Source organism: Lactuca serriola, chromosome 9 (genome assembly GCF_051521515.1).
Source record: "Lactuca serriola cultivar US96UC23 chromosome 9, Lser_US96UC23_V15, whole genome shotgun sequence".
Taxonomy (NCBI): Eukaryota; Viridiplantae; Streptophyta; class Magnoliopsida; order Asterales; family Asteraceae; genus Lactuca; species Lactuca serriola.
The window spans coordinates 109,495,953-109,520,841 of record NC_136416.1 but is presented as its reverse complement, the minus strand read 5'-3'; the positions used below and the strand labels follow the sequence as shown (position 1 = coordinate 109,520,841).

General features: G+C 34.6%; 3 protein-coding genes and 1 non-coding gene across 4 annotated transcripts; 2 read left to right on the top strand and 2 right to left on the bottom strand.

Annotated features, from left to right (window-relative positions):
- The first annotated feature begins 11,223 nt into the window (after nt 1-11,223).
- Nucleotides 11,224-12,802, top strand: LOC145072193 (14-3-3 protein 2-like). Its single transcript, XM_079018574.1, has 4 exons — nt 11,224-11,808; nt 12,092-12,214; nt 12,344-12,460; nt 12,583-12,802. The coding sequence occupies exons 1-4, from the start codon at nt 11,326-11,328 to the stop codon at nt 12,646-12,648; spliced, it is 789 nt and encodes a 262-aa protein (XP_078874700.1). The 5' UTR covers nt 11,224-11,325; the 3' UTR covers nt 12,649-12,802.
- Nucleotides 12,803-15,723: 2,921 nt separating this feature from the next.
- On the bottom strand, nt 15,724-15,808 carry TRNAM-CAU (transfer RNA methionine (anticodon CAU)). The gene is given in 2 exon segments: nt 15,724-15,759; nt 15,771-15,808. It is a non-coding gene; the product is annotated as a tRNA-Met (tRNA).
- A 132-nt stretch (nt 15,809-15,940) lies between these two features.
- Nucleotides 15,941-17,704, top strand: LOC145074553 (cytochrome c oxidase subunit 6b-3-like). Its single transcript, XM_079020906.1, has 5 exons — nt 15,941-16,017; nt 16,592-16,675; nt 16,791-16,873; nt 17,008-17,089; nt 17,494-17,704. Exons 1-5 carry the CDS (start codon nt 15,982-15,984, stop codon nt 17,545-17,547), a joined length of 339 nt encoding a protein of 112 aa, XP_078877032.1. The 5' UTR covers nt 15,941-15,981; the 3' UTR covers nt 17,548-17,704.
- Nucleotides 17,705-21,548: 3,844 nt separating this feature from the next.
- Nucleotides 21,549-22,930, bottom strand: LOC145073081 (histone H3.3). Its single transcript, XM_079019633.1, has 5 exons — nt 22,800-22,930; nt 22,282-22,353; nt 22,115-22,191; nt 21,939-22,029; nt 21,549-21,848 (listed from the first exon to the last, which is right to left on the bottom strand). The coding sequence occupies exons 2-5, from the start codon at nt 22,351-22,353 to the stop codon at nt 21,678-21,680; spliced, it is 411 nt and encodes a 136-aa protein (XP_078875759.1). The 5' UTR covers nt 22,800-22,930; the 3' UTR covers nt 21,549-21,677.
- Between the last annotated feature and the right edge of the window lie 1,959 nt (nt 22,931-24,889).

Here is a 24,889-nt window from a genome sequence, read left to right as displayed (position 1 = left end):
ACGGTTCATGAAGTAGTATACCCCATTCTCTCTTGCCTCTAGGTTCTTTTCCATCCCGCGCAATGCCTCGCTAATTCTATTTTCCGCTTTCATAGCCTCTGACTGGGCTGATGCAATTTGAGTGGCCAGATGAGACTGAATGGTTATCGAGTGCGTTTTCGTACGGCGATTAGAGTACTCCTTCCGACTTAATGCATCAGCTACCACGTTGGCCTTGCCTGGATGGTACTTGATCTCGCATTCATAGTCGTTTAGCAATTCCACCCATCTTCGTTGTCTCATGTTCAGCTCTTTCTGATTCAAGATGTGCTGGAGGCTCTTGTGGTCCGTGAAGATGGTGCACTTTGTACCGTACAGGTAGTGCCTCCAAATTTTCAGAGCGAAGACCACGGCTCCCAGTTCTAGGTCATGGGTCGTGTAATTTACTTCGTGCGTCTTTAGTTGGCGGGACGCATATGCTATCACTCTTCCACGTTGCATGAGAACGCAACCTAAGCCCTGATTCGACGCGTCACAGTAGACTACAAAATCTTCCGTTCCTTCAGGCAGTGATAGTACAGGAGCGCTACAAAGAGCTTGCTTCAAGGTTCGAAACGCAATCTCTTGTCGGTCTGTCCACTTGAATGGCACGCCCTTTTGTGTAAGCAAGGTAAGCGGCTTGGCGATCTTAGAGAAGTTTTGGATGAATCTCCTATAGTAGCCTGCTAGGCCTAAGAACTGACGAATTTCTGTGGGCGTAGTCGGAGTTGCCCATCCTTCCACAGCTTTGACCTTAGAGGGGTCCACATGAATTCCATCTTGGCTAACCACGTGGCCTAGGAACTTCACACTCCGAAGCCAGAACTCACACTTGGAGAGTTTGGCGTAAAGCTTTTCCGATCGCAGAGTGTCTAGAATTTGCCGTAGATGTTGGCCATGCTCCTCTTTGCTTCGAGAATAGACGAGGATGTCATCGATAAATACAATGACGAAGTTGTCAAGGAACGGTCGACAGATTCGATTCATTAGGTCCATAAATGCGGCAGGTGCATTTGTTAGACCGAAGGGCATTACGACGAATTCATAATGTCCGTAGCGGGTTCGGAAAGCGGTTTTAGGAATATCTTCTTCTCGGACTTTGAGTTGGTGGTATCCGGACCGTAAATCTATTTTAGAAAAATAACTAGCTCCTTGGAGCTGGTCGAATAGATCATCGATTCGTGGGAGTGGATAGCGGTTTTTAACAGTGAGCTTATTTAACTCTCTGTAATCGATGCACATTCTGAAAGATCCGTCCTTCTTTTTGACAAAGAACACCGGAGCTCCCCATGGCGAGTAGCTAGGTCGGATAAACCCCTTGTCCAGAAGCTCACTGAGTTGGCTGGACAATTCCTGCATTTCAGCAGGAGCCAACCGATATGGTGATTTAGCGAGAGGAGTTGCTCCTGGAACGAGGTCGATTCGGAACTCAACCTGTCTCTCTGGGGGTACTCCTGGAAGATCTTCAGGAAACACGTCCGGAAATTCACACGCTGCCGGAATATCTTGGATGTTAGTTTCTTCTTTGGTCTTGTCCACTATGTGAGCCAAGAATGCCAAATTGTTCTTTCGCAGATGTTTTTGTGCTTTGATGCACGAGATAAGACGAAGATTCGTGTTAGGTTTGTCTCCGTAAATTACTAGGGTTTCGTGATTCGGGAGACGAAGGCGAACGGCCTTCTCGTGGCACATAATCTCAGCATGGTGGGGGCTTAACCAATCCATGCCGATAATCACATCGAAACTCCTAATTGATACTGGCATTAAGTCTATTCGAAAAACGTGTTGGTTGAGGGTTAGGGTACATCCGATGTAGATTTCCCTAGTGGATTCGGTTTTCCCATTGGCCATTTCCACCGTATATGTTTCATTTAGCTTCTGGGGTTGTTGTTTTAATAAATGTTTAAACTTCTCGCTCACGAAACTTCGCTCTGCTCCGGTATCAAATAAGATGCATGCATAAGTGTGGTTTAGGAGGAACGTACCGGTCACAACTGCGGGATCCTGGACTGCATCACTCTGACCCATAGTCAGCATTCTTCCTGCTCCTCTGTTTCCTGAGTTGTTGTTAGGGCAATCTCGGCGGAAATGCCCCGTCCTTCCACACCCGAAGCAGGTGTGGCTAGGCCCTGCATTATTGCCGCCGGCATTGGTGTTGTTGTTATTGCGGTAGTTGTTGTTGTTGTTCTGGTTGTTTCCCTGACTCTGGTTCCTAGGAGGGTACGTCCTGCAGAACCTTGCAGTGTGTCCCCTTCGGTTGCAACTGGTGCAATGGAGTTCCCTGCATTCTCCGTGATGGTGGAGGCCGCACTTATTGCAACTGGGAAGATTACCGGAGTAGGGTCTTGAAGCATTTGAAGCAGCTGAGGCTGGAGCATGTGGTGTGGCTGGAACCGGTGCGGTGACAGCGTTAACTGCCACTGTTTGCTGCCTTTTAGAGGTCTCGGGGCCCTGACGCCCCTTTCTCTTGTTGTTCCATCCTTTCTTACCATCACCCTCCTTCTTCTTCTCAGTCTCCACTGTTTTCTCGCCCTTCTTGTTGTTATGATCATATAGCCTCTTTGCCAATCTCTTCGCACTATCAAACGTTTCAGGGTTTGCAGCTATCACATTTCCTTGAATGGGGGATGTCAGTCCCCAGATGAATCGTTCAACCTTCTTTCCTTCCGACGTGATCATACCCGGGCACAATAAAGATAATTCGCTGAATCTCGAGATGTAGGCGTCGATGTTCGCATTCTGCACCGTGAGGTTCCATAGTTCCTGCTCCATCCTTTGTATTTCGCCTCGAGGGCAGTACTCAGCCATTAACATTTCTTTCATTTCTGCCCAGGGGAAAGAGTTGGCGACAGGGAGCGTCATAGCTTCCACGTGTCCGTTCCACCAAGTGAGTGCTTGGTCCACGAAAGTGCAGGCCGCGAACTTCACTTTCATCTGCTCGGGGCAATCGCATATCTCGAATACCGACTCTACCTTCTCGATCCACCGCTTCAGAGTGATCACTCCTCCAGTGCCGTTGAAAGTTCGTGGTTTGGCGTTTGTGAAGTCCTTGTAGGTACATGTTTTGGTAGGTCCTTGATTCATCCCGTTGTTCGAACTTCCTGCCCCTTGCCCGTTGCCTCCTCCATTATTCCCCTGATGGAGTTGTGCCATAGCTGCGGTGACCGCAGCAGACACGGCTGCCTGGAATGCTGTGGAGTCAACTTCGGGTGGAGTTGGTCCTGGGTTTCCGCGAGTAGGTCGGAGAGGCATCTTTCTGTCACGAAACGGAAAGATGTTGAGTGTACGTGGTCTCTGTGAGGTCGTGATCCTACTAACTAGATGTATGGTACGAACCTAAACATTACTACCATCGGGCATACAATCATAACGTCTCAACACATAACAACTGGTAGTATCATAGCAAGACACACAAAAGTTCATTAATATTATTCACATTTAATACAAGAAAATTTGCTCGTAAGAGCATACATAAGTGACACTAATCCGACAGCATAACGGCTCCATGAGTAGTGTAGTCACTTGAACATAGAGCCGGAGTACATAATATAGTTCCTAATGTCCTACCATGATAAGTCCATCCCTAATCGCGATGTGCTGCGACTGGAGGTGGTGCCGAAGTCATATGCCGAAATTTTGCGCCAGTAGCTGCGCCATCTCTGCCATGTCTCCAATAACCTCATCCCTCTCATGCTCGGCTCGCACTGCCCGAGCTTCCATAGCATACAGCTGTTGTCGCAGTGCGGCGATCTCAGCTTCGAGGGAACGGTTCTCTCTTGGGGGGTTCACTGGTGGAGCGGGGTGATCTGGTTGTGTCTCGTTCTCGCATGAAAGGACGGGGTCCTGGTCCCCGACTTGACCTTCCTCGTCGTCGTCGTCGATCTCTCCAAATTCGTAGTCAGTGTCTACATATTCGTCGGGTCCGACGTGGTGTGCTTCCTCCGGATTCTCTCCCGGTTCGTCCTCAAGCATCCCGTGAGCTGCTAGAGCCTGATGAAACTAGATACCCTGCTGCTCTTCCTCAGGCTCCTCCTCCTCCTCTAGCCACCCGTTGTTTCCCTGATTAGGGAAATAGGGGTCTCCAGGGTGATGAAAACCAGCCATGTTGTCTGCGCGCGTACGTAAATATGCTAACATTATTCCTAGGATGCTATGACTATTGTACAGACCAAGCAAACGTTCTCTTTTTGGTGATAAAGGGTATAGTTTTAGGTTCCCTAGCTATCCCGATCTCATCAAGACATGTGTTAGTTTTACTTTGGAGAGAATGTAGTTGATCAGGCTACATTCACTCCTTGGTATCACTAAGAACAGTCCCGAATTAACCGAGATACCAGCATTATTGTGTTTGATTCGGCGTTAGGTTCTTATCCCTAATGCAAGCAAGCGTGTTTTATTTACTTGTTTTGTTCAGAGTTCTGTTAGTCCCTCTTTTTGGTTTATAGTTGCATATCAATGTGTGGCTCGACATGCTAGTTCACTATAAACAAAGCTCTGATACCAACCTGTCACACCCCCAAACCAGGCGGCGGAAACGTTCGGGGGCTGTCGTGACTCAATTGAATACCATAACATTGAATATATATGAAACGTAACAACATTCGTCACCATGCATTAATATAGTACAACCAGTAGAGTTTACATGAAGTACATTGTTTAAACATTACATTCCCAAAATAGATTGTTCGATTCGTACATAAATAAACTGCAAGCCATCACTGAATATGATTTCCTTTGATTCACTGATTCCCTGAGAATACAAGTATTTTGAAAAACGTCAACATATGAAATGTTGGTGAGTTCATAAGTTGTATTTGAAAAACAATGTTTCGTATCGTTTGAAAACCACCAGAAAATCCGATATTTTCTGAAAAGAGAAGCTTTTGAAAACGTTTGTGAAGATCCATAAGTATGCTTGTTTGTTTCTATACTTGTAAAAATTGTGCATTGAAGTTGTATGTATTTCGAATCTGTATGTATTGAAAAACCCTAGGAAAACCCGATGTTTTCCTAATTCTTTGAATTCCATGAAGTTACATTGAAACCATTGCAACGCATGAAGTTATCATTACCAGACGACATTGGATTATGATTATCTGCTACAAACACGCGTTACACAAACGACTCGTCTATAGCAATACTAACGATCCCGTAGGCGTCGTCCGTACTAATCACGTTATCCAACCGCCCTGACTACGTGTAGTCCCACATCCGAAGAGAAAGAGGACACGAAGGCCTCGATGACTCCATTAGCCGGTTGGGGATAAAAAGGTACGAGGGGTCCCAGACCCGCCTCGCATAAAAGGCAGACTCTACTAGCGACACTAAAGGACCCTTGGGGACCAGTAGTCTACAAGCCATTGAAAGTCCGGTTACGTCGTGTCGGATCGGTAAAACCCAACACTTCGTAAGATTGAAGTCTTTGGGCCTTAAGATCAGGTTGTCGGGCTAGCTAGGCTCAACGAACAAGATTTTACACTTGTGGGGCCCAAAGATAGTGCGTAGACGTCTGTGCACATTCGCATGTATAATGAATTCCAAATCGTTAGTTGTATGAATCGTAGTGTTGTAGTATCGTAGTGTCGTCGTGTTAGTAGTTTCGGATTTTTATTGGTTCGAGACCGAACCAATTCGTTTAACAACGACTTTTGGTGTTGTAATGTATTCTATTTTGTCGATAGTCGTGGTACCATTATTTGGTCAAATTGCATGTATTGAATTAGTCTTGAAAATTTTCTGTTTTCAGCCCCTCCTTGTTTGTAAAATTTACTTTTTCAACCCTTTATTCAAATACTTTCCGGTTTGGTCCTTAAATCAATTTTCTTGACATTTTAACACCAAAAATTTTTGAAATAAATATTTTCCAGCATATTTTTCATAGAAAACAGCTTAAGTCCCTAAAATTTCAGTTTTCTCGGTTATAACCCTTCTTTTTCGCAAGTTTGACAATTTTGGCCCAAATTGTAAAATTTTTGCAACTTTGGTCCTTTTTAATTTAAAAAGCATTTTAAACCTTTGAAAAGGACTTGGATCACTTATGGTCCACTGTTTTACAGAAAATCACAGTTTTGGCCCTCCAAAACAGAAAAATTCGCATAATGGGCCTCATTGGGCCGAAATTGTCATTTTTAGCCCATTAAGCTTGAAATTTATATTTTTAATCCTCTAAATGAGTATATTTCCAGAAATTGTTTTATTGAAACTGTTTTGACACACTTCATCCATCAGAATTCGTGATATGTCAATTTGGGCCCTTAATTTTGTATTTTTCACATTTTAGGCCCAAAATTTGTGTTTTTAGCCCAAAGAAAATTGTTACTAAACCACTTAGCTATTTTTCTTGAAACACTTGGTATGTAGAAATACATTTGATGCTAAAATCATTTAACATAAGATATATCTCGGTTTTGAGGGGTTTTATGGCTAGATCCAACATTATAGCACACAAAAGCATACATGTAAGCATGGAAATCATACAAGGCATACAAAACACATATAGATATACACTTTCACTTGTATTCCCCCCCCCCCCCACACAAAACTCATGAAAACATAAAATAGGGGTCTGAAGCTCACCTTGGGTGTGGGGGCTCGGTTTTGCAAAGAAAATGGAAGGAAAATGAAGTGATTTTCGGCCTTAGCACCCTTCCTTGGTAGATCTCGAGTTTGGTGACTTCTAAGGTGTATGATCACAATTTGGAATAGATTTAGAAGAGGTTTTTGATGGAATGAAATAGCTAGATCATATATATAAGTAAAAACTTACCTAAGATGATGATTAACTTGCAAGATCCTCTTGAGAGCTCCTAATTTTCGAGATTTTTGGAGTGGGGAGGAAGGAGTGTTCTTGAGTGATCTAGAGAGAATTTGTGAGAGATTTGTGAATGTGTGTGTGTGTGTGTTTCGGCCGAGAGTGAGAGGGAGGAGAGAAGAGAAGTGATTTTGAAGTGATGTGCATGGAGGTATGTGAGATATTTTGCATGGAAGTCCTTTGGATAACAATGATGTGGCACAACAAGTCAACTCTTCCATCCTCTTGGGCTTGTGCATTTGGGCCGAGAATTTGGAAAGAAAAGGAAAAATTTGGGCCTTTGCCCCTAAGCCCAACATTAGTGTTAATCTTGAGTATGTTTTAAGTCTAAAGAAATGTGGTAGGATTTTCATATTTTTATTGGACTAGTTTAGGTTATTCATGTATCAAGGCTTTTAATTCTTTTCATTCTAGGTCCAACATAGCCCAAAATGTTGAAACAAATAGATGTGGGTCCAATTAGAGCCCATTTAAGAGTTCTAAACCCAAGATAGTCAAATTGGAAGTTTATTGGTCCATTAGGTCCAATAAGGAAGTTCTAGTCCAAAATGGACCTAAGTAAGAACTTCTAGGGTTTCTAATTGTTTGATGACTATTTGTAGTACTTGTATGATGTATTTGATTGAAGTTTTTGATGTCATAATCATAGGTGTTACACACGTTCTTAAGTTTTTGGTTCACATTAGCTTGAATGTATAGTTTACAAGACACAAAATTTCCAGTTGTGACACCCGAGAAGTTTCACCCCTAATGGCGGCCTCCCGATGCCAACCGGTAATAGCCCCTCACACAGCTTCCTTCCATCACACGAGGGCTGCAAGAGATCGGTTTTATTGATATTCAACCGAAGGCCTAATTTTGGGCAAATAGCCTTAATGATGTTTAAGGCTTTGGCCACCTCCTCAGAATCTCCAATAAGAGTGCCATCATCCAGGTACCATGCATGTAGAAGAAGCTTGCAATTATCTCTAATATTATGCAAGAGCAGGTGCAACACAAGGGCAAAGAGAAGTGGTCCCAAGGGGCCTCCTTGTTGAACTCCAATAGAAGACCAAATATGTGTGTCCCCTAGATATAACCTTGTTGCTTGACCATATAGAAATTCTACCCACAAGGATATAGAAGGGCACCTCAATCTGACCTCATGAAGTAATGTGGATCTGTCAACAAGGTTAAAGGCATTGGAGAAGTCCACAGTAAGTATGGAAAGAGACCCATCATTGTGGCATTTACTCAACACCCTGTTAGCGCTATGTAATACGGCTTCAGCGCCACCCGACACCCCGACCTCGATCTGAAAATCATTAAGATACTTGGCCATTTATTTACCAACACCTTTCATAGCCAGCTTGGAAACCAAACGTCTCCATATAGTTCCTACTGCAATAGGCCGTATTCCCTTGTCAAGTTTTAGAAGTGGTGTAAGAGGAGCAGAGGCAACAAATTCCGCCAAACTCGAATGGCATCTCCCCTAGCCATAAATCAATCACACATGTGATAGAACATAGGAGATCTTTGGCAATTGTTGAACCTTCTCCACAAAGAGCATCTAAAATATGTTGAGCTCTCAACCCATCTCTCTCACACGAGGTTCCTTTAGGGAATGATTTAATTCCCCCAAGGACATTGTTAATATCAACCACAAGGGGAGTTATTGAACATATGGTATTCGGCATGGATGGTGGTGGCTTGTGTGGATGCTTATCCTCCAATGTATCCGTGGTAGCATCCCCGTATGGAGCAACCCCTGAGGAACACAATATTTTCACTGCAACTGTGAAATGCTCATCAACAACCTTACGAAGACATTTTCTGACGTTAGCGTCACCCCGTGTTCTATCCTCTTGAAGCCTAAACCATTTTATAAAAAACCCTTGTGCAAAGTAGATTGTTGGAAGATATAGATGAACAAAGATTGATGATGATAAGAATGTCAACGAGTTTTCTTGAGGGATGATATTTGCGGTCGGAAGAAAGGACGAATATATGCTTCATTATGGAAGCTTCTTTGACAGTAACAATTGAATGACGAAAATACCCTCTTCTGTGAAGCTCTAATAGAGAAACATTGACATCATTAAATATATTTAAGACCATGTAAATTTTGAAAACATTAAGAACCATATGTATAAGTATAGTATAACGAAGATATCCTAAACTTACTATTTTGACCATTTATAAAAAATTTGTTTAATATATTTTAGTGAATTACTGTAGTCGGTCTTAAAGGTTGGGATTCATGCCACCTCCAACTTTTTTAACGTCGGTTAATTTATTTGTGTTATCCTGTTTTTTACCTTTATTTGTGTTTATCCTGTTTAAACATTATATTTATCTTTTACATTTTAATTTTTTCTAAAGCAATATATTTATTCATAACAAAAACACAATATATTCATAAATAAAAAGATATTGATAATATTTATAGGGATGTATATGTAAAGATATGATAGAGATAGTCTTTATCTCTATTTCCCTATAGGCCTATATAGTATAACTAGGCGAATGCCCGCGCGTTGCGCAGAAACACCTATATAGTTGATGTCTTTACAAATATATGTTTTTTTAAATATAACAATAACGTTGTTGTTAAATTTGATACAATAATTTGTATATACTAAATTGATATAATATATTGATTATATTTGAATTATATGATAATATATACATTTATTGTAACTTCATAATCTCAATCGTTTAAATGACTTCTACCCGCGAGTTATACATGAATAAAATTAAATATAATATATGATTTGATGTTATTTATAGTTGTTTTTATTGTTAATTGATTTTTTAAAATTTATTTGTTTAATGTTTTAATTTCTATCATTATAATTATTTAAAACATCAAACATTGTTTTTTATTTTAAAGGCAACAATATAATCATTTATATAGAGTTGTTTTTAACTATTGTTATTGTAAGTTATTTTAAACTACTTATTTGGAAACTTTTAACGATTATTAAAACATATTTAAGAAATATTTTAGTTAAATTGATATTATAATTTAGTTTTTGCTTTTATCACTACAATTTATCACTTTTAACTATTTACAAAATAATCTTTAGTTTTTTAAATGGAACTGAAATTTATATTTGAGTTGACATTGTAATGCACAGAAACACCTATATAGTTGAAGTCTTTACAAATTTATATTTTTTAAATATAACACTAACATTGTTTTTAAATTTGATATAATAATTTGTATATTAATTTAATATAATATATTGATTATTTTGAATTATATGATAATATATACATCTATTATAACGTCATAATCTCAATCACTTGAATAACTTCTACTCGTGAGTTACACATCAATAAAATTAAATATTATATATGGTTTAATATTATTTATAGTTGTTGTTATTGTTAACTAATTTTTTAAAATTTATTTGCTTAATGTTTTAATTTTTATCATTATAATTATTTAAAACATCAAATATTATTTTTTGATTTTAAAGGTAATAATATAATCATCTATATAGAGTTATTTTTAATTATTGTTATTATAAGTTATTTTAAGGTACTTATTTGAAATTTTTTAACGATTATAAAAATATATTTAGGAAATATTTTAGTTAAGCTGATATTTCAATTTAGTTTTTGTATTTATCACTATAATTTATCACTTTTAACTATTTATAAAATATTATTTGGTTTTTTTAGTGGAACTGAAATTTCTTATTTAAGTTGACACTGTAATGTTATATTTAAATTAACAAATTAAGTATTTTGTCCAAATTGTTTAAAAGTTGTAGCTTTAAACTAATAATGGTTTACATGCAACAACATTTTAAATCTAATAAATTAAGTATAATATGTTAAAATTTAAAGACATAACTTTATAAATAGAAGTAAATATATTATTTTAAAATTGAAATTTAGTCTATTTATGATTACACTTTAGGTTGGATATTTATTTAACCTTATTAACCAACTTATAATCATTATTAGAAAGACACTATAATTTATCACTTTTAACTATTTAAAAAATAGTTTTTGGGTTGTTTAAGTTAAATAAAATTTATATTTAAGTTAAGCCTATAATGTTATATTTTAATTAATAATTTAAGTATTTTATACAAATTGTTCAAAAATTATACATTTAAAATGATAATGGTTTACATCCAACAATATATTAAAACTAATAAATTAAATGTAATATGTTAAAAGTTAAAAAAACATAATTTTATAAGTAGAAGTAAAGATACCATTTTAATATTGAAATTTAGTTTATATATGATTACACTTTAGATTTGATATTTATTTAACCTAATTAACAAATTATAATTATTATTATAAAGAAATTGAAAAGTCATGAGAGTTTTAAATGAATGTAATGAAAAAGAAGGTTTCAAATACATAAAATTCAAAATAAATGGTAGCTTGTATCAAAAATTTACCCACCCCATTACTCATCGTTTTCTCTCTCTAAAACTGTATTCGAAAACCTAAGATCCCTACTGTCTCTCCCGATCCCGCTCATCGTTACAATGGCATCATCGGCGCGTGAAGAAAACGTCTACATGGCGAAACTTTCCGAACAGGCGGAGCGTTACGAAGAAATGGTTCAATTCATGGAGAAAGTTTCCGCCGCTGTCACGGACTCCGAAGAACTTACAATCGAGGAACGCAACCTCCTCTCCGTCGCATACAAGAACGTCATCGGCGCCCGCCGCGCTTCGTGGCGTATCATCTCATCGATCGAACAGAAGGAGGAGTCACGCGGCAACGCCGACCACGTATCTGTGATCAAGGACTACAGAACGAAGATCGAGAAGGAGCTTTCCGACATTTGCGATGGGATTTTGAAACTGCTCGAATCGAGACTCGTTCCATCCGCCGCCTCCGGTGATTCGAAGGTGTTTTATCTGAAGATGAAGGGAGATTACTATCGCTACCTCGCTGAGTTTAAATCAGGCGCTGAACGTAAAGAGGCCGCAGAGAACACTCTCACTGCCTATAAGGCCGCTCAGGTTAGGATCTTACTTTTCACATCGTAGAGAACTTACTTCCATGGAAGTTTAATAGGTTATGTTGTAATTTATCCCCATCGATTATGCGTGAAAGATGTAGATTTTCATCTAAAATTACGAATCATACATGACTTACTTAACTGTTAGAATTCCTCTTAGGAGTAACTGCTAAGAAACATTGAGATGATGGTTTAATTACCTTTCAATTTTCAATGCTTCCATGAACTGGTTTTCAAATTTTGAATAAAAGTTGTTTGTGTGTTGATAATTTCAAATTTTGCAGGATATTGCTAACTCTGAACTTGCATCAACACACCCAATCCGACTTGGACTTGCTCTTAACTTCTCTGTCTTTTACTATGAGATTTTGAACTCACCAGATCGTGCTTGTAGTCTTGCTAAACAGGTAACACAATTGAAAATTCATTCTTTATAACCTTTGTACAGATTCTATGATTACTTCTATTGATTTGTTTAAGTAAATAAGAGGGTTTCTGAATTTGAAGATGGATTAACATTTTGTATAAATTTGAAGGCCTTTGATGAAGCAATTGCTGAGCTGGACACATTGGGAGAGGACTCTTACAAAGACAGCACTTTGATCATGCAACTCCTTCGTGACAATCTTACATTGTGGACCTCTGATATGCAGGTATCGATATTTATAAATTAAATGTTGTGTAGATAAATGATTTTTTTTTATTCTTACATTAAAAAACAAATTTTTAGCTTAACCATTAAGAATGACTGAATGAGGTGTTTTTTGGGGTGCAGGATGAGGGAGGAGATGAAATTAAGGAATCAGGTGCTTCCAAGCAAAGTGAAGGGGGAAAACAGTAGTGATGTTTTATTTTTTGATAATGTTAAGGTTTTTGTTTTATTTACGTTTTTCTAGTAGTAGGAATGTGATTGATTTATTTCCTCTTTATTAGGTTCTACTTACTATACTATTGAATGAATTTTCAATGCTCAGTTTTGTACTTTTGTCGCGTCACATGTGATGATTTCTTGTTATTATTGAAGTTAGCTGAATGAATTATTGATTTGCACTGGCTACTCTTGTTAAATGTTTTAAAAATCGGTTTGAACCGACGGGTCGAATCAGTTGGACCGGGAACCGGTTTTACATTGATTTCTGAACCGGATTGAACTGGCCGGTTTTTAGAAAAACTCGGTTGAACCGGTCAAAATAAACTGGTTGATCCGAATAAAAACACATGAAAAATAATTATTTACATAATAAACTTTGGTATTTTTTTTTAAATATATTTAGTTTTTTCTAAATAAAAAATATGTTACTCCCTCCGTTCCAATATTATTTTCCACAGACAAAAAACACACATATTAAGAAATCATTAATTACCACTAATTTTATATAATAAAATGACAATTTTATCCCTACTTTGCATTTAATGTTTCATTAAATGCTTAGTTGGTTAACTAATAATGAGGGGTATTTTGGTAAAAATGTTATTTATTTTTAGAATTGAACTATTATTTTGGGACAAACCAAAAAGGAAAGATGGACTATAATTTTAGAACGGAGGGAGTAAATGTTATAAAGTTTTTTGATATGGTTGTATTCATCTAAAACTATATTTTGTTTCGGTATTATATTTTATTTTCTTTTTAGTGTATATCGATTGATGTAAAACACTAAAACTTATGGTTATGTGTTATTTTAATGTATTTTGATTCATTTACAACTTATTTTTATGTATATTTTTAATGTTTGAATTTGTAAACATCAAATTAATAATTTATATATGTATGTATTTGTAGGAAAATAGAAAAAAAACATGAAAAATATAGAAACCGGTTCACCCGGCGGTCAAACCGATTGAACCGGGAACCAGTCACCATACCGGTTCAACTAGAAAACCGGTTTTTAAAACATTGCTCTTGTTAGGTTTATTTCCTTTTTTGTTAAATCATGAATCAATATCAGTTTTAAGGAACATAACTCAATTAATATTTAATAGGCTATATAATTGCCATTTTCCAAGATTATCACTAAATAACCACATATATAGTTCGTTGATAAAAGTATTATTAGTTTTAAAAGGTTATTTAGTTTGAAAGGTTTATTCTGTACTTTCAAAATAAAGATACAAGTATATTGTTTACAAGCTAAATCGTTGATAAAAGTTAACATATTTCAAAATAAATATATACTTATAATCCTAAGAATTAGTATATGATTAAAGGTTATGTATTGAAAGTTTAAAAATTGTAAATCAAAACTTATAATAAAAGTTTTAAATTAAAGTTTTATAATGTATAATTTCATTTATTAAAAATTAAGGAGCTTCCAAGATAACCATTTTTTTTTACCGATGGCGTCTACAAAATGGAAAGACCATTTGCGAAATAACAAAAACTACATTGTTATTGTAGTAATTTTCACATAAGACATGTTTATTTTGCAGACATCTAAGAAAAAAATGGTAAAACACCCTTTATACGCTAAAAGTATTTAAATTATCTTTTATTTAGTCATTTGTTGTGGAATTTAAGTCCAAAAATTAATGTCAAAATGATAGTTTGAAACCTTATAATACAAGGGTGTATAATTAGTTCATAACAAAAGCCAAAAGATGAACAATTACAAAATTTGTGACATGGAATTTCCAAGTTATGCCTTTAACTATACTTCCATCTTCTAATATGAGTACATTCAAAACAGTAACATTAAGCTTGGAAATCCCCAATAGTAATTCAAAGTAGTAACATTGAGCTTGGAAAGCCCTAATAGTAAACCCACAGTTTGACTTTTGAATGTAATTGGATAAAAGGCAATAAACCAATTCTAAGGTCAAACTCCAAAAATATTTTACAAAACCATTTGTGAATAAGTATATGAGGATAAGAATAATATAATAATTAATTTTAAAACCAATCAAGTATGGAATGCACATGCATCTACAATTCCAACCCAACTTCTCTGCTCTTAAAACTAATATTTTTCATTATAGGGTAACAAAAGGTTCAATTTCATAAATAACGTAGCAGCATCAGACCAAAAACTCATTTAAAGGTCTGATAACTAATCATCCATATCGAACGAAAACTTCCGATTAGAACGGAATCCTCCGCTTAGAACAAAATGAGAGTTAATCCTAAAAGTGCCCTAGTAACACTCAAGTCAACCACATCCTAAGTGATATGAACATATAGGAATATAGGATGCTTAAACCATTTAAATTCCAATCAAACGTAAATTAACACATTCAAGAATAAGTTTCATGAATGCAACAATAACATATAGTAGTCACATAGAAATCAAGAGTACTATATTATAGAATTAAGCCAAATCATATATAAAAAATTTAGTAATATGGACATGTACTCTTGGTATTTAATCAAATCAAATCTTCTAGAAAACTCGGACATATTTCTCTTCTCTTTTAGGGTTGTCTGTGAACTTAATGGTTACCTACAGATAACAATAGTTGGACAAAATACATCTCAGTGGTCAATTAAGTCACTTATTAAGCTTTTAACTCCAAATCTGAATTTTCTTTGTTTTAAAATCATCCTTAAATCTAATAAAATGGTACCTGGATTTGAATGATAGGAGTCCTTCAACCAGAGGTTGAGATCGCTTAGGACGAAATGTGTAGATTTAAGAGCAGAGTAGTAGGTGTTGGGTTATGATGATCTGATTATTTCTTGTTATCTTATATGATTAAGATACGAAGTAGTAGGTGTTGGGTTATGATGATCTGATTATTTCTTGTTATCTTATATGATTAAGATACGAAGCACTATGATGTAGTCACATGTAAGAATGATGATCTAGCAACACTCGACACAATCCTCTTCATCACTTTTGGCAAAAAAAAAAACACACACACACAACCTAGGAAGGGTTATATGCCAAAACTAGAGAGAAAGAGAAGTGAAAAAAACAGTTGGGGTGAGAGAGGCTCGAACTCTCGACCTCAGGATAACTCAGAAGCTATGAGACCTACGCGCTAGCCAACTGCGCCACCACCCCTTCGTGTTTCTATTAATATAGTAAATATATTATTTTATATCTACATTCTTCATTTTTTTTTTTTTTTTTTTTTTTTTGACGAATTATCTGAGCATCCGATTCACTTGCATTTGAAAACCTTACAAATTGTGTCTCATTTTCGCATCTCTCGCAAATTTCGACTAGATCACTCAATGGCGAAATCCGGCAACACAAAATCTCTCTCAGAGGTATATACATTCTCTATACCTCTTCATCTTCTTTTATGACCATGCATTATCGATGTATGATTCCTTAGAATTCTTGTTCTCAATCGAAGTTATGAATATCGTATCGTTTATACAAAATTCGATCAAAGTTTGTTGATTTTTGCATTTTAATTTTACGTCTCTAGAGATTGTATATAAATCCTGCGCGGAATCATATCGCGTTTGTTTGATTTAGATTTATTAATTTCGCATTTTTCGCTTCATATTTTGATATTCTTCAAAATCCCTTTTGTCCTGATCATGTTCGAAATCTAATTCTCTCTTGTTACGATCAATTTGTCATTTTGTTCATGTTCTCAATTTGTTATTATGGATATAGATCTTAATTATTTGTTCTTAATGAATTATGAATATGTACATTATCATATATTCATGCAAAGTTCTTTGAGTATACTATTACTATACTCATTCACGTATTATACATTTTCACAACTTTTGACCTCAAATATATATAAAAGACAAATTAGAAATAGGAAAAACATAAATAGGTTTTAATTCAATCTCATATTCTCACTTAACAAATATATTGATGCAGCATTATCTTCTAAAGGAGGCACAAGATAAATTAGATACAATAACTTCTGTTGTCACTAATGCCCACAAACCAAAAGAGATTAAGGTACAATAAAAAATCAATAGTTGATTATAACTTTTATTTTTTTATTAAAATTAACCAGAAAATTTGCGAGTTATTTAACACCTCATTTGATATAATTATTATGGTCAAAAAAAAGCTTGAAACAGCACCAGGAGATTATCGATTCCCAACTACAAATCAAAGCAGGCATTGTTTCACACGATATGTTGAGTACCACAGGTGAGTCAAAAAATATAAAATTATAGTATTCTACTTTTAATTTTCTTTTACTTATTTTGACATTATATTTGAAAAAATGTTTTGTTCGAATATTTTATTGGTTTTTAATATTTATTTTATTATTATTAATTTAGGTGTGTTGCGGCTAAGGGAGATGGTGCTCCCGAATGTGACAAATTTGCAAAATATTATCGCTCACTTTGCCCCGGCGAATGGGTATGTATACTTCTTTACTACAAAATGTCTAAAATACCCTTCAGGATAAAGTCTTGATGTTTTTGTAATGTTTTTGAGCGTTGTTTCAAATATAATGACTATTTTACCCTTTATCTAATTCTTTTACAATATTTTTTGCCCGATATGAATTTTATGATAATTGATTAAAAATGTTACTAAATAATAAATATTTATTTATTAAAAAATGAGACAAAGGGTAATATGTTTTCATTTCACTTGGAACATTGAAGACTTTTTTGGGACAAAAATTGCAAAAGACAGGGACATTTTCGTAATCTATTATAAAGATATTTGAGAAAATTACAACACTTGGGAAATAGGAAATAGAAGGAAAAAATAACCGAGGGCAAATTTGTAAAATGATTGTTTTGTAATTGATGCAGGTTGACCGATGGAATGAACAAAGGGAGAATGGTACTTTTCCAGGTCCTTTATAGAAGAAATTTTGGTTAATAAAATTTGGTTAATAAATCATTTAATTTTTATGTTGAGTTATGGTTCTTTGTTTCTCCCCGATTTTTTTATTTTGAATTTTTTGTGACATTGAGGAAACAAAAGTGAATTTTTTAAAATGGTTAATAAGTATTATTAGTTTTTGATGTGTTCAATTTTTAGGATATGGTTATAGAATAGCAACGTGTTTTTTATTTGGAGTAAATTACACGAATGGTCCCTATGATTTGGAGTAATTTGCGTGTTTGGTCCCTAACTTATTTTTTTAACTCGGAAGGTCCCTGGTGTTTGTTTTTGTTACGCGCTTGGTCCCTATTGTTTGTTTTTGTTGCACGCCTGGTCCCTGTTTTACCTAAAAAAATTATTATTATTTAAATAGGGAAAACAGTGGGGTAGGTAAGGTAAGGTGAGGACGGGTGGGTAGGGTTGGGGTGTGTTTATTTAAATAAATTAAAAATCAAAGAGAAAATAGTATTTTTAGGTAAGACAGGGACCAAACGCGTAACAAAAACAAACAGTATGGACCTTCCGAGTTAAAAAAATAAATTAGAAACCAAACGCACAAATTACCCTAAACCATAGGGACCATTCGTGTAATTTACTCTTTTATTTGTCAAACCCGATATAAGTAATAAGCTTTATAAAGTCAAACAAACTATTGTGAGAGTTTTTCAGCTTGTTAATAAATTTACAAGTTCTATGCATGGAGTTTTTATAATTATAATAATATTGAGTTCAATTACATTGTTTTTCTATGTTGGTGGGACCCATATCCTAAAAATTAACCAATCAACGATCGACTGTCAAAAACAAGCCTATATATATTTATTAGTTGGATTCACACGAAAATTAATATTGTATCTTTTTCTAAATTGTTCCGAAGCTCTTTGTTAGAACTGAGATTGAAGAGCGGAATTTGAGAAAGAAATATTCTTCATTTCTCATTACTAAAAATTGAATCAATACAATGCATAAGTTCTAATATGTACAATCTATCAAATTAATCGAACAAATAATTGAAATTACATAAATGCCCTTCTTCTAACGGATTGTATAACTAATTCTAACTAATCAATTAGTTAAGACTCTTTTAGATTTACGTTGTGCTTTGAACTATAACTAGTTTTTAGTTTTTTTTACATATATTTTAGTACACGTTAAAATAGCAATTGTACCCAGTTTATGCAACAATTTTTTTATCTCTTAATAAATTCACTTGTAAATCTTAATAAATTTATTGTGTATAATTAAATTGTTGCAATGGTAAAAAAAACTTTAAATATTCAAATAAATTAACTATATGTGAATTTAGACCATTCACATATTAATATTAATATTTATTCGAATTTACATCTAAATTAAATATATTTATATTAGAGTAAATTACACGAACGATCCCTATGGTTTGGGGTAATTTGCATGTTTGGTCCCTAATTTACTTATTTAACTCGGAAGGTCCCTACAATTTGTTTTTATTGCGCGCTTGGTCTCTGTCTTACTTAGAAAGACTATTTTGCCCTTGATTTTTTTATTTATTTAAATAAGGTGGGGTAGGTAAGGTAAGATGAGGTGGAAGTGAGGTTGGGTTTGTGTTTATTTAATAAGTTACCTATTAAAACACGAATTTGGCATATTTTCTGCATATTTTCTGCTCCTCACCATCATTATGGAAGATTTTCACCTACATGATCAATCTTGAACAAGTTTTGAAGATTAAATCAAGATTTTGAGTATTCTTGAAGTATCAAGTCTAGTAATCAAGGTATGGACTCTTAATTTTTAGATTAACCCTTGTAATTAGTGAGTTATTAAGAGATTAGGGTTTGATCAAAGTGGGTTTACCACTGATTTCATGAAATTAGGCATAAGTTTATGTTATTAACCTAGAATCTTAAATGGAAATCAAGTAAATACATGTAAACTTGAGAATTAATCATGGTTTAAGAGTAATTAGTGAAAATTAGTAATGAAACCCATGGTTTATACTTTAATTAGCATGGATTACTAAAATATTCATTGTTATCATTGTAAAACAAGAACTTAGTGATATTGATCATGAAATTTGATCATGTAAAGGGTAAAATGAAATCATAATGGGTATAATTGTCCTATTTTTGTAAAAATCACCAAAAATTGTAGAAAATTTGTATGGATATATGTTATATATCCCTAGAAAGTTGAGAATGTATACTTTGATTCTTGTTTTAACACCAAAATCTAATTTCGGACTTAAGATGGGTGAAAACAGCTATATGTCCAGTGTAGTACTGAATTTTGACAGCTTTGGGATGTGTTGTAGAATTCTTAGTAAATTATAGAAAAATCATAAAAATGTGAGGTCAGTGGCATTGGAAAGATATAAGAGTCTATTTTTTTAATATTTAGAATTTTCTAGTTATTTTGATATTTAAGAAAGGTAAAACATATCTGTAAGTGACAGCTATACAAAAAACAAAAACTAAAATCTCTAAATTGAAAACAACATAACTTGAGATTAGTTGAGTAATTGATTATGAAAATTGAAATATGAACTCCAGGGGTATAATTGAAGGTTTTAAAGGCCTGGGGATGGTGTAATTTCATCAGAAAAAGAGAAATTTATCACAACATTCGGTTACAGCACACTGAGTTTAATATAGGGACAATTGTATGTTATGTGTTATGTGTTATATGTGCAATGTGCTTTCTTGTGTTATTGATCTAAGTGGTCATTACTTGATATTGGATTTTAATGTCTTTGACCATGTAGAGCATGACTCGTATCCTTTGGTATTGGCTTTATGCCTTTGGTCATGTAGAGCATGATTCATATCACTTTGGTATTGGCCTCGAGCTAGGTAGGGCTAAAAGCCCGTATATTCTAGCAACATGATAAAAAGGAATTGTGTTTTATATGCCTCTTGGGCTGGAATTTATGATGTTTATGATCCTAAATTATTGTGTTTCATTGATTGTAATCCCTTGAATCTAACCATTGATTGATTCGGAAAGCCTTTCATTTGATACACATATGAGTCTTTGTTGTCCTTTGTTTCTTTTTGTTCTTGTCATATTGTTATGTATATAACATAACATTATATTGTATCTATCTTTGAACTCTCTGAGCGACGCCCGCTTAACACTCGTCATATTGTTATATACAACATAGCGTTATATTGTATCTATTTTTGAACTCTCTAAGCGACGTCCGCTTATCTCTCAGTGCTTAATTATTTCAGATGATAAACATCCAAAACAGATAAACCTTTCAACTTTGTTGGAGGACTTAGAAGTAGTTGACACTATTACGATTTGTACTTGATATACATATATGTATAAGTATTATAAATTCATTGGTAGTTATGTATCTATGCAACTAGTTATTATGAAACTTTGTACAAACCCTTTAGCTTGTTTGTATCCATGCACTAATGTGAATTATAATTATGAATATGCATGTAGTATTTTTGGCTTAATGATAATTTTTTATTTAAACCACTAATGTGAATTATAATTATGAATGTATTTTTGGCTTAATGATAATTTTTTATTTAAACCACTAATGTGAATTATAATTATTAATGATAATTTTTTATTTAAACCACTAATGTGAATTATAATTATGAATGTATTTTTGGCTTAATGATAATTTTTTATTTAAACCACTAATGTGAATTATAATTATGAATATGCATGTAGCATTTTTGGCTTAATGGTAATTTTAATGTCAGGGTCTTCCATTCCATAGATACAGCTTAGATTTTCAATCAAATCGTCAAATACGTTATTTAAATTCAGTTTTTCGAAAAAAAATAAAACTGCGAAAAAATACTAAGTGAAATTTTAATAATATGATACAATAAATAGTAAAAAATATTGATCAGATCGGTTTCTTGTTGTTTTTCCCTATCTATTAATTAGTTTTATCTGAAATTTTTCTAAGCAGATGGATTTTTTGTGTTTCAATTATTAAATTAAACGTTTACCATAATCTTGCATCATCTCATAAGAAAATACTCAAACCATTACCATAATCCACCAACAATCAAGTTCACAATCCTACCAAACAAAATAAAGAAACCACAGTTTCCAATCCAACAAAACACACACTAATTACTACTTCATAACACCCAAATCAAGCCCTTTCACCCCTAATTCTCCTAGCCAACTGAATATCCTTTGGCATGATAGTCACCCTCTTGGCATGAATTGCACACAGATTTGTGTCTTCAAACAATCCCACCAAATACGCCTCAGCTGCTTCTTGCAATGCCAACACTGCATGACTCTGGAATCGCAAATCCGTCTGCAACATTTCACATCATAATAACATGTCATCAAATGTTGGAATGGAATAGAATTCCAATTTCAGCATAAATTCCATGTGAAAACTAACCTTGAAATCTTGAGCAATTTCACGAACAAGCCTCTGGAATGGTAGTTTCCTGATCAAAAGTTCAGTACTCTTCTGGTACTTACGGATTTCACTGCACAATATTAACCAGTTTCAATATATATAAATGGGATAAAAACGTCGAAATTGATATTGAATTAGAAAGAAATGTAACATACCGAAGAGCAACAGTTCCAGGTCTGTATCTGTGAGGCTTCTTCACACCTCCTGTGGTTGGAGCAGACTTACGAGCAGCCTATCATATCATGATCATAACTTAACAATTTAGCATCAAGAATTGAAGAAAAACGGCGATTTGGATAGATGAGAAAGGAAAAGAATATACCTTGGTGGCAAGCTGTTTCCTTGGGGCCTTTCCTCCTGTGGATTTACGAGCAGTTTGCTTGGTACGAGCCATCTACAAGAAACAGTAATTGAAACATAGAAATCATTACGAATTTGATGAACGTACGATCCATGATTTTTTTTGAATATACGATCCAACCGCGACATCAATGAATAGAGGAGAAATCAAGATGATCCACAGATTTATCTCGTTGAAGTAATTAGAAGAAATAATTAACGAACCCTAATCAGATAATCAATGAAATTGTAAAACTAGAGCGAACAACCAAAATAAGTCACGAAATTCTCTTCAGAAAGAAAAGAAAGGGAGGGAAACGAGTAGTCTCTTGTACGATCTAATCATCTAATGAAGAACATGAAAGGAAAAACTGAATACAAACCCTAAAACCGAAATCAACGAAATTGGAAACCTAAAGATCTTGTAAAAGGTTTTCTCTGCTAACTAATCGATTAAGAACGAGAAAATAAACAGAATTTAGAGAAGCTTAGAGAACATACCGCGAACGATTTTCTTATCGGTGACGAATCGGTAAAATTTGGGGGAAAATAAATCTGAGAACTCAAGTTGAGAAAGCACAAGGGTATTTATAGCGTCTTTGTTTCCACGCATCGAGTGGTTTTGATGGATCTGACGGTAATGATTCCGTATCCTGTGTTTTTTCTTGGATAGATTTGACGGTTGAGATGCGTCTCCCATGTGGATGAGACGGATCGTAGAACCCTAATACTTTGTTCTTATTGGTTGATTTTTTGTGTAATTTCTATATAAGCTTTATGTGCTTTGTTCTAAGCCAAATTTAAAAATGCATCGCATGAGGTGATTAACGAAATTTTGATTTTATTAGTATTTAGGTATTGAATTTTTTTTTTTTTTAGTAATTCATAACTTATTTGAAATTGTTTGCAAACAAATTTGTAAAAATGGTCTTGTAGTATACTTTTTTTTGGGGGGTTTTGTTTAAACCCCAATTTTTTTATCATTTTTGTATGTGGTTTTGGTCCCTTCGAAAATTGAAGTTACTATAATACTATTGGTTATGTATTTTTCATTTTTCTTTCGTTTTTTTTATCTATTTTAACAATTAAAAAATAATTGAGGCTCTCTCTCTCTCCTAAGTCGCTTTTACAACTCATCCAAGTAGTTGAAGTTCTCTCACAAAAGTTTTTTTGATCATCATCTTCTCTGTCTCAAGTTCTTCAAGATTTCATCATGTCAAAGGTTTTCTATGTATTTACTTGTGATGCTAATGTAGTCAAAGCCCCCCATGCTCCTGACACTCCCATCGTTATCCAAGCAAACAACGTGGCCTTCTCATATATCATCCCAAATCAATACAATTCATGAATTGAAGATTTTGTCGACTACGTCAAAAGATATCCTCTTCGCTATGCATTCTGTGATTTTTTGGAGTCGTCATACCCTAAGCAAGTGTGTAAGTTTTACTATTCCTGCATTGTCGATGTCAAGCTCAAACCATCACCAAAACTACTAGAAACGGTCATTTAAGGGTTGTTATCAATGCAGCCTATTTTCATACAACTACTCTGAAACTCCTTATGAAGAAAAATGTAGGTCTCTTCGACCTAAAATAGGGCATAATTTCTCTACTCATGGTACTACTCGTGATCCAACTAAATATACCATTCATCAATGTTATTGTGTTGGGTGGAAGTATTTGACAGAGGTAATTAGCAAGTGTCTTCAACATAAGACTAGTAGCTTAAATAAGTTAAACCTGTTTAAGCAGCGGATTGTATATGTCATGGCCTGCAACAAAAGATTATGTCACAACTAGCATTTTAGCTAGGAAATTCTATTCCTGTGTAACCATCCAACTATTGTAAATCATATACTCTAAGTAAATCTCACACAATGCTCATTAGATTCATCATTCATGTTCGACAAAGAGACTAAAAACCCTAAGAATCCCGGTTTAAGTCCATATTGGACTAGGAGTTTCTTATTGGGCCTAATGGACCAATTAGCACCCAATTCAACTTCATTGGACATAGAGAGCCCTATTTGGATCTTAATTAGACGTAATTCATAAATCCAAAATATTTTGGACCATTTTGGGTCTAGAATGATTAATTCTAACCCTAATGGGCCTAATTGGGCCATAACTAATCCAATTGACCTTAGTGAGCCATAAGCCCATTCTTTTACTCTAACTGGGTCGTGAATGCTTCCAAGGGCCCAATGGGCCGAAAAATTTTATGTTTAAGATCCAAATATCCTAGCTAAAGTTAATGGGCTCAAACTACCCCGTCTTTTCTTCTTGGCCCAGATTCTCAACCCATGTATTAAAAAAAAAGAGAATTAAGGGAGGGTTGACTTTGGAGGTGCCACCTCCATTTTGTTCATCATACATCCATGCAAGGACCACCATGCAACCAAGCTAGTCACCTCATGTGACATCCCCATTTTTACGGCCAGAAAAGACCGATTTTTAATAAAAATCAGAGTAACTTAAAAAAAATGTGCTGCGGAATTTGTTCCCAAAACAAAATATGATATAAATTTATCAAAGCATTTCTTAAAGAAATGTATTTTCATTACATTACAAAAAATCGGGATGTCAATCATC